The 13369-nt window shown below is 40.3% G+C and overlaps 1 protein-coding gene across 16 annotated transcripts in view; it reads right to left on the bottom strand.

Moving 5' to 3' along the window:
* DPYD (dihydropyrimidine dehydrogenase) overlaps nt 1-13369 on the bottom strand; it is a 638604-nt gene that overhangs the window by 322663 nt on the left and 302572 nt on the right. Inside the window, exon 9 of one of the 16 annotated variants that reach the window (XM_039484223.1) lies at nt 9839-9913. The exons of the other annotated variants lie outside the window; for them this stretch is intronic. Coding sequence (XP_039340157.1) covers nt 9906-9913 — 8 coding nt within the window. The 3' untranslated portion in view covers nt 9839-9905. Of the gene's footprint in view, nt 1-9838; nt 9914-13369 lie in introns of those variants that run through there. 16 annotated transcript variants of the gene reach the window in all.

Here is a 13369-nt window from a genome sequence, read left to right as displayed (position 1 = left end):
TGTTAGTCTATAAGGTGCCACAGGACTCTTTGCTGCTTTTACAGATCCAGACTAACACGAATACCCCTTTGATCCTTAACAGTTATAAACCCTTGCATCACCTATCAAAACTTTGCATGTGAATTTACTTTGTTGTTCACCTTTTTAAAATAACATTACAAGGATGCTTTCATCATGTTTCGTCCCTAACATCTTCTATCAATTTAGAGAAATTGCATGCAGAATCTATCTATCTATATATATATAGCTGTGGAGTAATAAGCCTAAATTAGCACAGGCTTTATTTTCCCACATGCCATGTATCAGTATGGGTAACACTATCACTCAAATGAAATTCATGTAACAATCTGGTGGGGGTCAGTGAGGCCCCAGTTCAAGAAAGCATCCTTACTCAGAAAAGCATCCACAGAACATGTATACATGCTTTTTTTGAACTGGGACCTGAGGTGGGAGTATTATGTAAGTATTCTCTCTACACGACATACTACACAGAGTGAGAAGTTGTTAAACACAGAACAGGTATCTAATAGCGGTAGCATATATATCTATGTACTTTCATATATATAACGTGAGAGTGCATCATCATACCTTGTAGCTAATCCTCTTCTGACTGAAGTCAATCACAAAAAACCCAGTTATGCAGTTTTTCTTAAGTCTTTCTTTTTTCCATTGTTTGAAGGTGAAGACTAAGTCCTTATTCCCTGTCTCAACTAGGGTTGTCAACTTTCTAATTGCACAAAACCAAACACCCTATCCCTGCCCCTTCCTCGAGGTCCTGTCCACTGCCCCCTGTTCACTACATTTCCCCTCCCTTGGTGGCTCACTCTCCCATACTCTCACTCACTTTCACTGGGCTGGGGCAGAGGGTTGGGGTGTGGGAGGGGGTGAGGGCTCCAGGGTGGGGCCAGAAATGAGGGGTTCAGGGTATGGGAGGGGGCTCCAGGATAGGGCAGGGAATTGGGGTGCAGGAGGGAGTGAGGGCTCTGGCGTGAGGCTGGGGATGAGGGATTTGGGGTGCAGGACGGGGCTCCACGGTGAGGGGTGGGACCAATGGATATGGAACGTGGCAGGGGGCTGCGGGTTGAGGCAGGGGGTTCGGTGCAGGATGGGGTACAGGCTCTGAGCTGAGGATGAGAGGTTCAGGGTGTGGGAAGGGGCTCTGGGCTGGGGCATGGGGTTGAGGTGCAGGGGTGTGAGGGCTCTGGCTGGGGGTGCAAGCTCTGAGGTGGGGCCAGGGATGAGGTGTTTGAAGTGCAGGAGGGGTCTCTGGGTTTGGGGTGTGGGCTCAGGGCTGGGGCAGGGGGTTGGGGTGCGGGCTCACCTCACCTCAGGCGGCTCCTGGTTGGCGGTGCTGCGGCTCTAAGGCAGACTCCCTGCCTGTCCTGGCTCTGCGCTGCACCCCGGAAGTGGCCAGTAGGAGGTCCAGCTCCTAGGCAGGGGGGCCAGGAGGCTCCGCACGCTGCTCTCGCCCACAGGCACCGCTCCCCCAGCTCCCATTGGCCACGGTTCCCGGACACCGGCAACCCTAGTCTCAACACTAGTGTGCCTTGTGTTTATTGCAACATATTGTGCATAATGAAGAAAACGTTATTTTCTCTTAAAGAATAAATGTTCTAGGATTGTTTGTTGATTACAATATTGTTGTATGGCATCTGTCTCATGTATTATTCCTCTGGTGCTTCATACAATGTTGGCCACAGACAGGGTTCTAGAACACCACACTCCAAACCAAATGAATCTCCAACATGGGCATAACTACTGGTTGAACACTAACCGGGTGTAAGAGGATGCAGATCTTCCAAATTCCCCCTCAGCCAAATATTCAGCATCCATAATTTAGGGGAACATTGAAAACTGGCACTTGCAGGTATGTAGAAATTTTCTGGGAGATCCACAGACAGATCTCCTTAAGAGTCCATTCTTTTTGTTGGCTAAGTCAAATATCAGAGTATTTATTCTTCCCTTGATGCACATGTGTAACCTACATTAATGTTAATGGAAGTTACATGCAACCATCCAGGGGAGAATAGACCCCTTGATGTTATCTTAATGCATATTTTTGTATTCAGTATTGTACAGCAATAAGATTCACATAACAAAAACAAGAAGCATCTAATCAATAAATAGAAAATCAAGTTGCAAGGTCCCAATAGGTCCCTCTAACAAGGATTTCTCTCTGAAATGTTCACGCTTGTCTAATGCTGATGCTTTTAATCCTTTCACACCAGTGGGTCTAACGTTCTTGCCATTAGCACTAATGTAAAACAAATGAACATTTTACACCAGGATATCCACTCCCCCCAAAGTAAGCTTTAGGAATATAAATTATTTTCCCCAGGTGGCTGAAAAACTACACCAGTTATTCATTTAAAAATTATTAGCATATAAAATCATTATTATTGCTGCAGTTAATGTACAGTTCTCTGACAACCTTTTGGACCATTACAATTAAGAAAGGCAGCATCCTTAATGAAGTTACAAAACATATTGTTTATTAAATAGCAAATTATATCTTTAATTAACTTTAAATGTTATATCCAATGAAAAATGTCATAAATCTCTGGACAAATATGTCAGATATAGAGTATACATTTTGCTCCTCTATGGATCCTAAACAGCACTTTTAATTTGCTTACAGGTTTCTATTGTATGTAAATGTGCTCCTCAAATTACTTTCTAGTATCCAAGTCAAAAGGCTTTAGAATAAATTTAAAAAGCAGCTTCTCATTTTTCTTCTTTTCTTTTCTTTGTTTCTTTTTTAAACAAATTTAGCTTTCATGAAATGCAAGTAATTGGTAGTTCTAGCAAATGCAGCCTTTTTATTAATCCACAGGGGGTAAGAATTCAGTTTTCCATTGGTGTCTAAAAATCAGTTTTATTAGAATGAAGAGGAGATTTTGGGTTAACTGTAATTTTTTATAGCTTTGTCTTCTTTTCAGCTCAGGGATAAAATTGCTCAGAATTATCAAAGGCTTTTATGATATAGTTTAAAGTCTATAAAAATGTATTGAGCTAAACCTAAACATTCTGTGGTGGATAAACAAGGTAGACCAAAAACAAGAATCTCTGTGTACTGTTAATATGCCCTGTGATAATCTAAATTGCTCAATATTGGGACTCAAACCTTTGAGGTGCTGAAAGAGTTTAATGCACAGTGAACTTAGTGCAGTGGTAAGCATGCTGAGCAATTCACAGGATCAGGTCCTGCACGAAAGAATGCATATTCAGGGTCAAATCCAGGTGCTACTGAAGTCAATGGTAAAACTCTCATTGACTTCAGCAATATGGGTTTTATTTATACATTATTATTATTATTATTATTTATTTTTTGCATTACCACAACACCTAGAAGCCCCAGTTATGGACCAAGACTGCCCCCCCTTGTGGTAGGCATTAAACAAACACTAATACAGTCAAATTTGCTAATGCCAACATCAATTTGCAACTGTATATTTTGACATTATCTGCAATCTTCAGTTAGCTATCAGACCTTCCTGGTAACCAAAAACTCAGTAAAGCAGAGGAATTATTTCCGATTTGTTTTAGCTTTGTTAAAGTCTGTCAGTACTCTTGTTTAACATAACTACCATCCATACAAACCATAAAATGAGGCTGAGCAGAGACAATTATTCAATGTAGATACTGTAATTGAAAAAGTAAAAATAGCTTGCACCACCTCAGCAGTGTTCAATAATTGATAAAATGGTGTTTATAGCAGGAAATCAGTGATTTTCACCTGACATAAAACAGGAAATCATTTCATGTCGATAGAGCTTACACAGCCATTGTTATATTGAATTTGTACAAAATGTTTTTATGCATGGAAAAATCTTTCCATGGAGAGCCATATCCTGCTCCCTATTCTCCCTTCGCTGGGACTATTTGTGCATAAGTCAAGTAGAACTTGGCTCTAACTGAGATGGTTTCATAAGGGAAGTTGATACATCTAGTGGGGATCATTTTCAGTAGTGTTCAAATATTGTTTGAGGTCCCAGCTGATTTCCAAGGAAGCTGCACATGGGATTAATGTGGCAGAAGGGTGTGTTGGGTACATGGCCAAGAAAATGCACCTGCCATTGTATTGTCCCAGATGCCCACCTAGGAATATCTGCAAAAGCAATTCCAGACCAACCAAACAAAAAAGCTTTCTTATAGAAATCAAGAGTAGGGGTAACATTTTCAAAACTGTCTAAGTGAATTAGGAGACTAAGTCTCATTTTAAAGGGCTGAAATGACTTCTTGAGTTTAAGTTCCATAGACTTTCAAGTGTCTAAGTGCATTCCACGTTTGAAGAGAGGACTTAGGTTCCTAATTCACTTAGATACTTTTGAAAAAAATTCCCTAGGGCTTGAAAAAAAAATCCACTGACCCACTTACCAGTAGTAAATTCAAAGGTTTCCTTTAATCTCTCACTTTTAAAAAAAATCTATTCTTTACAAACAGCTTATAGCCCGCAAACGCACATCCCCCCACAAACACATGCACACACACACTTGCAATTCCAATACAGTCCTCAATACACCACACATAGCAGCCAGAAGATTTTGGACAGTTTACCCTAATTAAGACTTCCCTACATAGCAGCCATAAGGCTATATACAGGGAGAAGAGAGTGCCAGAAGATGGTAAAAATTCAAATGCATCAGACACCTATTGACCAGAAGTCATAGAAAAGCTTCCTCTAGTCAGAATCCAGAGGCAGCAACCTAGCAGAAGCCAAATCATCAGCCCTCTTTCCAGTAGCTAGAGGTACAAGGGAGTTTAGATTTTCTCTCACCCGGGCACTGCACCTGGTTCTGACACATGAAGCCTTCAACCATAGTCTTTGATTAACATGTCTGCTGATAGGTTTTCCAGCTAATGGGTGTTTGGTAAATTTTTTTTAAACTCTCATGAAGATAGCATTCCTGGGAAGTCCTGGAAGTGAGGCTTAACTTTAAACCAATGAATAATTCCTCATATGTATGATCCTGCAAGATGCAGAATGCGCTCAAGTCCCAGGGAAGCCAATGACAGCTGAGGACACTAAACACCTTACAAGTATTCTATGCCTCCAATTAACAATACCCACATTCACTCGCCACCTCACTGCCCCTTTGTATATGAACGGCTGAGTTCTATTTGCCTTATTCACTCACATAACTCTTGCTGAGTTACCAGCCACATAAGGAGAAAGAATTGAGCTAAAGACTTCAAAGATGGAAAATGAAACCTTCATACATTTGTCTTTCCTTCTCAGATGATTTAAACTATTAGACAATATTTCAAAAGTGTCTTTCCCAAATATTATCATTTATAGTCATGGATGTTGTAATATAATTACCATTGCTATGAAAAAATTTCTTTTCATCATCATATTAAGTACCATTCCTCAAATCTGATTGTGGATAGTTCTCCCCTATTTTTCTACTATGAAACTCTGACATGCTTTATGCCTATGTTCTATGCAAATATCCCATGATGCAGATGGGAGAGCACACTTTGCATACCCACTGCCACATTTATAAAACTGTCCTTCAGGAATTTAGCATCACTGAACCACTTATAGTGACCCTCCACAACAGTAATTCTAAGCAGGAAAAAGCAAACTGATTTGACTTTGCATGTGAAGTTCCAGACTGTGCCCACTGCTTTGCAGGGAAAAGAGGCATCAACAGTCAAAAAACTGACACAAGAGGTCTTTAGTTAACAGTCATCAGTAGTATGAGAATGACTAGATTGGGACAAAGTGGTTCTCCTGTTCTGTACTAAGAAAACTTATTCATGCCTACTGCATTCTGGAGATTGTTTCTTTATTAGTAAGTATAGTACATATTGTGACAGGGTCAGGCCGGATGGCTACAGGAGAGTGTTAGAAGGCAGATATATTAGTCCCAAATTAAGTAGCTCCCTCTTCCCTGGGCAAGGTAACAGGGGCAGTTCCAGAACAAGCAGGAACTTGCTGGAACCAATTAAGGCAGGCAGGCTAATTAGGACACCTGGAGCCAATTAAGAAGAAAGGCTAGAATCAATTAGGACATGGTGGTTCATCAGGGCACCTGAGTTTAAAAAGAACCTCACTTCAGTTTGTACTGTGCATGCGAGGAGCTGGGAGCAAGAGGCACTAGGAGCTGAGAGTGAGAAGACCTACTGCTGGAAGACTGAGGAGTACAAGCATTATCAGACATCATGAGAAAGGTCCTGTGGTGAGGATAAAGGAGTTAGGAGGAAGCCATGGGGAAGTAGCCCAGGGAGTTGTAGCTGTCGCACAGCTGTTTCAGGAGGCACTCTAGACAGCTGCAGTCCACTGGGCTCTGGGCTGGAACCCGGAGTAGAAGGTGGGCCCAGGTTCCCCCCAAACATCCCAACTCCTGATCAGACACAGAAGGAATTGACCTAGACTGTGGGTTCTACCAGAGGGGAAGGTCTCTGGACTGTTCCCTGACCCACATGGTGAATCTCTGAGGCAAACAAATCTGCCAATAAGTGCAGTACCCACCAAGATAGAGGAGGAACTTTGTCACAATATGTACATAGAGTTGTGTTATTCATTTATATATTCAAATGCTAAAATCACACCAGGCCCAAACATTGATAGTATATGTGTGACAAGTATAATACAAAGAAATACACTAATCATATAGTACCATACAGAAAATGAACATCAAGAGCCATATGCCAACATACAGTACCTATCTTTAAATATCATGATACCAAGATACCACAGTTTTCCCCTCATATTTATTTTATGGGGGGAACATGCAGCACCCTCACAAATCTGTAGGCAAATCGTGGAATTAGTAGTGACCTGTATAATGTGCAAATTAAAGTATCAAACGTTGACTTGTGTTAATGGTAACCAATGTGATAAATTCAAACACAAAAATAAAGTCATTTGCAGAGATTGACAGCTGAGGAGCAATGTCATGAAATAAGTCAAATTGTAGTACACCTCCACCCTGCTACACTGTCCTAAAAATCTTACTGAGTTATAGGTGAAACCGCGTAATATCGAATTTGCTTTGATCCGCCAGAGTACGTAGCCTCGCCCCCCCGGAGCACTGCTTTACTGTGTTATATCTGAATTGGTGTTATATCGGGTCACGTTATAGCAGGATAGAGATGTATATTGGAATGCACAACTGTTCAAAGGCATGAAATGAATGAATGCATTTCTAAATGCAATCCTTCCAAGATAAAACAAGATTAGCATTGAAGCACATAGGGATAGTTTTGGGACTCTGGCTATTTATTATTTATTCATTCAATCATTTACACAAACAGGCGAGATTATTGTGCTGAAACCCAAATTCCCCAGTATGCAGATGTTACAAAATCGAGAGGCACATTATTAGTTAATGAAACATGCAATCATACATCAAACTCAAATTACCTAAATACCTGGATTAACAGATCACAGAGGCAGATAAATAGATGTCACTGTGCCTTTAAAGGCCTGGGGGCAAGAGACTTGCACAGAGAGCAGGGCATCTAACATAGTGAATGCCAGTGAAAATGAGGTAGGGTCAGAGGCTAAATAGAAAACAAATAAGTTAAAAATTACCTAGACAAATGAATGTCTTCAAGTCACCAGGGCCTGATGAAATGCATCCTGGAATACTCAAGGAGCTGACTGAGGAGATATCTGAGCCATTAGCGATTATCTTTGAAAAGTCATGTTCAGTACTATTGTACAGGTGTAATCAAGGGTCAAATGTAGTTACTTTTAAACAGGTTTTTATTTTTTATTCATTATTATTATTATTATTTTTAAAGGGGAAATTAATTGGGGGAAAGATCACCCCTTACCTCAGGAGAGGACTAAGGGAACAGAATGTGAGGTTTACCATATGGAATTTTCTCCAAATTGTTTCATTGGACAGGAAGAGGGAAGAATTTGAGTACCTCTTACGGGAATAGACTGAAGGTCTCGCACTGTAGCCCCATGGATCTGGGAGATCTACTCTTTAGGACATGCTATTCATGCATATAGAAATGTAATGTGTCTGCTGTCCCATGTCACCTGCACATTATTTTTACAACTAGTAGTAGTATTACTGTGGCACCTATATTCCCAAATCTGTGGCAGTTACACTTTGTAGTTTGAAGCATTCAATTAAAGAGGCAGAGATAAACTTGTTTGGGTGCTGGGCATTGAGACTTCTGTTTAATGATCTCTGTATGTGAATTTGATATTAATGTTGGTGTTGTCATTGTTAATTATAACCTTTGCTTGTGATTTACATAGTTTTTAATATTTGGGGGGTTTAATTATATGTTTAATGGTAGGTCTTTTCTTGTATGTCACTTAACAATCTTAATTGTGACTTTTTTAAATTTTGTGAAATTTTGAAATAAAAGATATTGACTGGCATATGAAAATTTTTGTTCTTTGGGTTGACAAAGTATGTATCCCGAAGAACAATTGTCTCAGCTTGTGGCTTTTGTGGATTATTTTAAAGATATAATGATAAAATAAATAAATATAATGAAAATGCTATACAAGAGATAGTGTCCTCCACTTCTTACCTCTTCTCTTCTATCTCTGACAAAGATAAGCAAGATTGGAGGAAAAATGCAAATGAATAGTACCTCTCCGAATATACTATGTCTATGAACTCTGAAAGAAGTTTTCATAAAAAAATCAGATTATTTCACCAGTACCAGAAAACAAACAAACAAACAAAAACAGTGCAATAGTTGTCCACAGTAGTTCTTCATGCCAAGTAATCTATAACCTTGATCCTGCAAAAGGATTCACTCGCGCAAACACTCTCTTACAGAGTTCTATTGATTTCATTAGGGATATCACAGGGTTTTAGCGCTCCATGTGCTTGGACCTTTTAAAAGTGTAGGGCCTATGAATTCAATCTAGAATAAGTACCTCACTGATATCGGAAATAATCACTTCTGATGATATAAAAATATATCAACATACAATTGTACTGACTTTTAAATGAAAACTCATTCCAAATTAATCCTCACTAATTAGTATGGAAACAAGTACCTACTGGATATATAGAGAGATTATTTCATTTTTTAAGGACAAAAATAAAACAAATCATAGCAAACAAACCACAGTAAGTACTATATTTTGACTGGTAAATGGCACCAGCAGCTCAATGAAAATAAATATTCAATTCTACACTTAGGAGAAAAGAATCAAAACAATGACTCTATGCAAGTAGAGCTGGTAGAAATTTTTACATAAAATAAAAATTGACCAATTTTGCACAGATTTTTGTTTCCATTTTTCAACCAGCTGTAATAATAGCATATTGGCCAGGAAAGAGATTCAGGAGATACTTAAACTTTATTAAAACAACTATTTTACCTATGTTATAAATATTATACACCTATTTTATACACCAAATTAAGTAGATAGGTTTGCTTTCAGTATTAAAAGATCTGCACACATTTCATTCATATAACAAGTTTTACTCACTTTCCAGGGAAGAAAATCTTGAAAAATGTAGCCAAAATAGTTATATGAGGTTTCTGTATTACATTTTCATTACTTCCATTTTTGTTTGTTTCTAAGTATTACTTATGTTTTTTAGTGTTAATTTTCTGCATACACATAATTCTGTTTTTTCTCTTGCTGCATTCTGCTGTATCCAACTTTTCTTTCTTTTTACTTCGACTTCTTGAGCTTCATTTCCTTGTGGTTCTGTTTTTTTTTCATCTACCTCCTTTGTGTATCCCACTTATCTTTTTTCTTGCTTTCCAATTCTCTCTCTCTCTCGCTCTCCATGTCTTCCTTTTCTGTCTCTCTTCTCTTTCTGTGCACATACTACCAACATTGTTTCAGCAGCAGCTTGAAACTAACAAGACTCTCAACAGTTGCTTGTCTTGGGGCTTAGAGCTCAGAGTTTTGTCTGCTTCAAGCTGCTTTGGAGACAGTATTTTCTTATTTGTCAGCTTTATCATTGCCCTAGTAAAACGTAAATAAAGCATTACAGGTTAAGTCTGTTTTTCAGACTTATCAAAACTTTGCTAGCGAAGTAAATTGTAAGTTTATATCTCCAGTAAGAAAACAAAGCATGGTGGCAAAATTGGTAGACAATTTCTTAATAAAAGTCAAGCTTTAGATTGGATGGGAATAAACGTTGTATTTTGATATTGCTCTAATTTTTGAAACTAGCCACAATATATTAGAAAGCACCACAAATTTATTACTTTCTCAAGGCCTGGAAGGTAGCTGCATTACTAAAAGCCAGAATGGATGAGGCAAACTTCAGTGGGAAAGAGCAGTATTGATATTATACTTTGGTTCAAACTTCATGCACCAAGTCTCAAAGATGTGACATTATAGGATGATGTTGATGTATTCTCACTGGGGATCAAAGATTCTCATTTTCTGGGAACAGTCATAGTATCCCCACATGTTAGATAGCAGCCCCTAATTACCACTGGAGTTGGAAAGTGCTTTGTTTATTTCCTTGTGTTGTAACACCACTATAGGAAGTTGACATTACACTGGCACAAACGGAAGAAAAACAGCCTTTTCATTTGTTGGCCACCAAAAATCCAGCCACTCACGCTGTATTAAAGATTGGGACTAATGCTTACTAGCTTCCCTTTGTAGTAAAAATGTGTGAAATGGGCAAAGATCTCCAAAAAAAGTTTATAATAAAGATAAAAATGAGCTACAGAATTTTGTATTATGCCATCCATTCATGAAAAAAAAATCTCTGTAGTAAATGGCTATGGAAATGGCTAAATGTAAAAATGTTCTACACCATCACATGGCAATGTCTGCAATTGGTTGCCAAATAGTAGGGAAGTGTGCAGTGAGCTTTTTCAAGCCTGATGCCATCAGAGAAGATCTCACACATTGTTTGCAGCTGCCTCTGCTTGGCACATAGGGGTCCTCTGGGCATAGGAAGTGAAGATTCTAAGCAGTGTTAACTAACAATCACTTTTCTATAATAAAATAGGAACTGACCCCACAAAAAATTATGCTCATGTTTAACTTTATGCACTATAAGTCCCATTAAAATCAATGGGATTACTCACAATGTATAAAGTTACGCACGTGCATAAAAGTTTGTGTGTGATTGGGGCCTAAGGTGGTGGGGTTTGGTTTGGTTTGGTTTGGTTTGGCTTGTTTTAACATGCATAGGTCTCAGTTCCTACGACTCCTCACACATTTCTTAAGTCTTCATCCCTAATTATGGAGTGTGGAGATCTACTATGAAAAGCTGATTTTGTCCTGTATGTTGATTTGGCAGCAAACCAAGGAGGAGGCTTTACCTTGCACACATAATTTTGAGACAGATTTTGATTTTTGGGTCATTTTCTTATATAGGCTCCTATTACCCTTTACCCCCATCCCGATTTTTCACATCTGCTGTCTGGTCACTCTAACAAGCTGTAACAGCACATGGTCATTAGCTCCTTCCCCACACCATATCCCTCAATGTCATTGGTTTTCCAGGGGTAGAGTAAAAAAATCAAAAAGACATACTGCACTCCTGTCACTGGTCAACAAAAGAAAGCCATCTCCATTAGTAGCATTTTAGAACCATAAATGTCTGATTAACTCAATCAACAAAGTGTTCATAAGCAAATAAGTGTTTGATTTAAACATGAGGGGACAAATCCTGCAGTTCTCACTCACACAACACATCTGGCCCGAGGACGCTACAAGCACAAAATGAGAGTTTGTGAACAATTATTCCACATGAGCTGCAGGAGGTATTTAGCTATAAAGATGTATTAATTTACTGGCACTTAATGTGTGCTACATGGGCACTTTACAGATAAACAGGAGGACAACATTCCTGGAGAAGCTTACCATGTAGGCACATATATATTCAAAGAGGCTGAGCATGAGATGAAGAATGAAAGATGATTATCACAGACATGCAGAAAGAGAGAAAAAGATACAAGGGATGTAGCTTAATTAGGCTGCAACTTCATTGGTATATCTCATCTGGGACCTACACAATACTGGCAGCCCTCCCCTGTAAGAGCTATCAGTTCCTCACTCCCAGTCCACTGCCGAGATCCCACTGCCCTCCCCTCGTACGAGGGTAAATGGGCTGGGGAGAAGAGGTTGTCTCCTCACTGTACCTGATATTAGCAACTCTAACCCTATTCCTCAGCTTCTTTAGAGGATGTCTTCTACTAGGTCAACTTCCACTTTTAGAATTTTCCAATTTTCTAGACTCCCTATGAATCAAGTACCTGCACTGGACACCTGCCACCAAGAGATGCCAGCAATTAGCTTGTCTGCCTCCCCCAGTGTATTTAGATAGGACTTTGGAATGTATACATCTGCACTGGGGTGGAGTGAAGATCTGAAACACTCTCAGTGTCTGAATTTTAAAAAAAACACAACTAAGGGCTGGAAAGGTGAGTCATAGTACTACAAGAGTGGGGGAAGGCTGGAATTTGGTCCAATCAAAGAACTACAGACGATGAGGGGACTGCTGGTGCCAGGCCACTGTTCCCTCACTGGGAGGGGAATTAGTCTCAGAATAGGAAATTTCAGTTCATGGCAATGTCAAAGAGCACGTATTGCTGAGGTTCCTTTGATGAAGTGGGATCCAATTTGTTGAGAATTTGATTGTTTGCATATACAGCACAGCTTGGAAGAAAAACCCAACAAGTTCTGCCTACCAATTACAGCATCCAAAGGGCATCTAAAGGGTATGCAGGTCTCTGTCAGGAAGTGTATATGTGCTAACTTTTCCTGTTTATCCCCTCCTTCAGACACAGGAACTGGTGACTGGATGTGCTGTGTAACAGGAAGCCTTGGGAAAGCCAGGCCTGGTTAAATAGCCCTGGCTCTTCCATAATTAGGTGCCTCCCAGACTGAGGTGGCGGGACTAATGGGGTCAGGAATTAGACTGATTAAAGGCCCTCATGGAAAGGCTGAGAGGACTCAATGAGAGGAACTAGAGGGAGCAGGTTGGGCTCCTTTGGAAGGGTCTGCAGGAAGAGGGAACACCAATGAGTGGTAGACTGTGAAAAGGACTCCAGGGAAAGCAGCCTGGGGGTGGGTGGGGTCTACATAACAGAGCAGGAAAAGCCTTAAATGTAGTGTAGAACAGTGCTTCTCAAAACCGGTCCACTGCTTGTTCAGGGAAAGCCCTTGGCAGTTTGGGCCGGTTTCTTTACCTGCCCCATCCGCAGGTTTGGCCGATCACAGCTCCCACTGCCCGTGGTTCACCGCTTCAGGCCAATGGGGGCTGTGGGAAGGGCGGCCAGCACATCCCTCGGCCCGCGCCGCTTCCCACAGCCCCCACTGACTTGGAGCAGCGAACTGCGGCCGGTGGGATCTGCGATCGGCCGAACCTGCGGACGGTGCAGGTAAACAAACTGGCCCGGACCACCAGGGGCTTTCCCTGAACAAGCGGTGGACCAGCTTTGAGAAGCACTG

The sequence above is a fragment of the Mauremys reevesii genome, linkage group 8 (assembly GCF_016161935.1).
Source record: "Mauremys reevesii isolate NIE-2019 linkage group 8, ASM1616193v1, whole genome shotgun sequence".
In the NCBI taxonomy this organism is placed as follows: Eukaryota; Metazoa; Chordata; order Testudines; family Geoemydidae; genus Mauremys; species Mauremys reevesii.
Note: the sequence above shows the minus strand (reverse complement) of the source record. Positions and strands in the feature narration are given on the sequence as shown.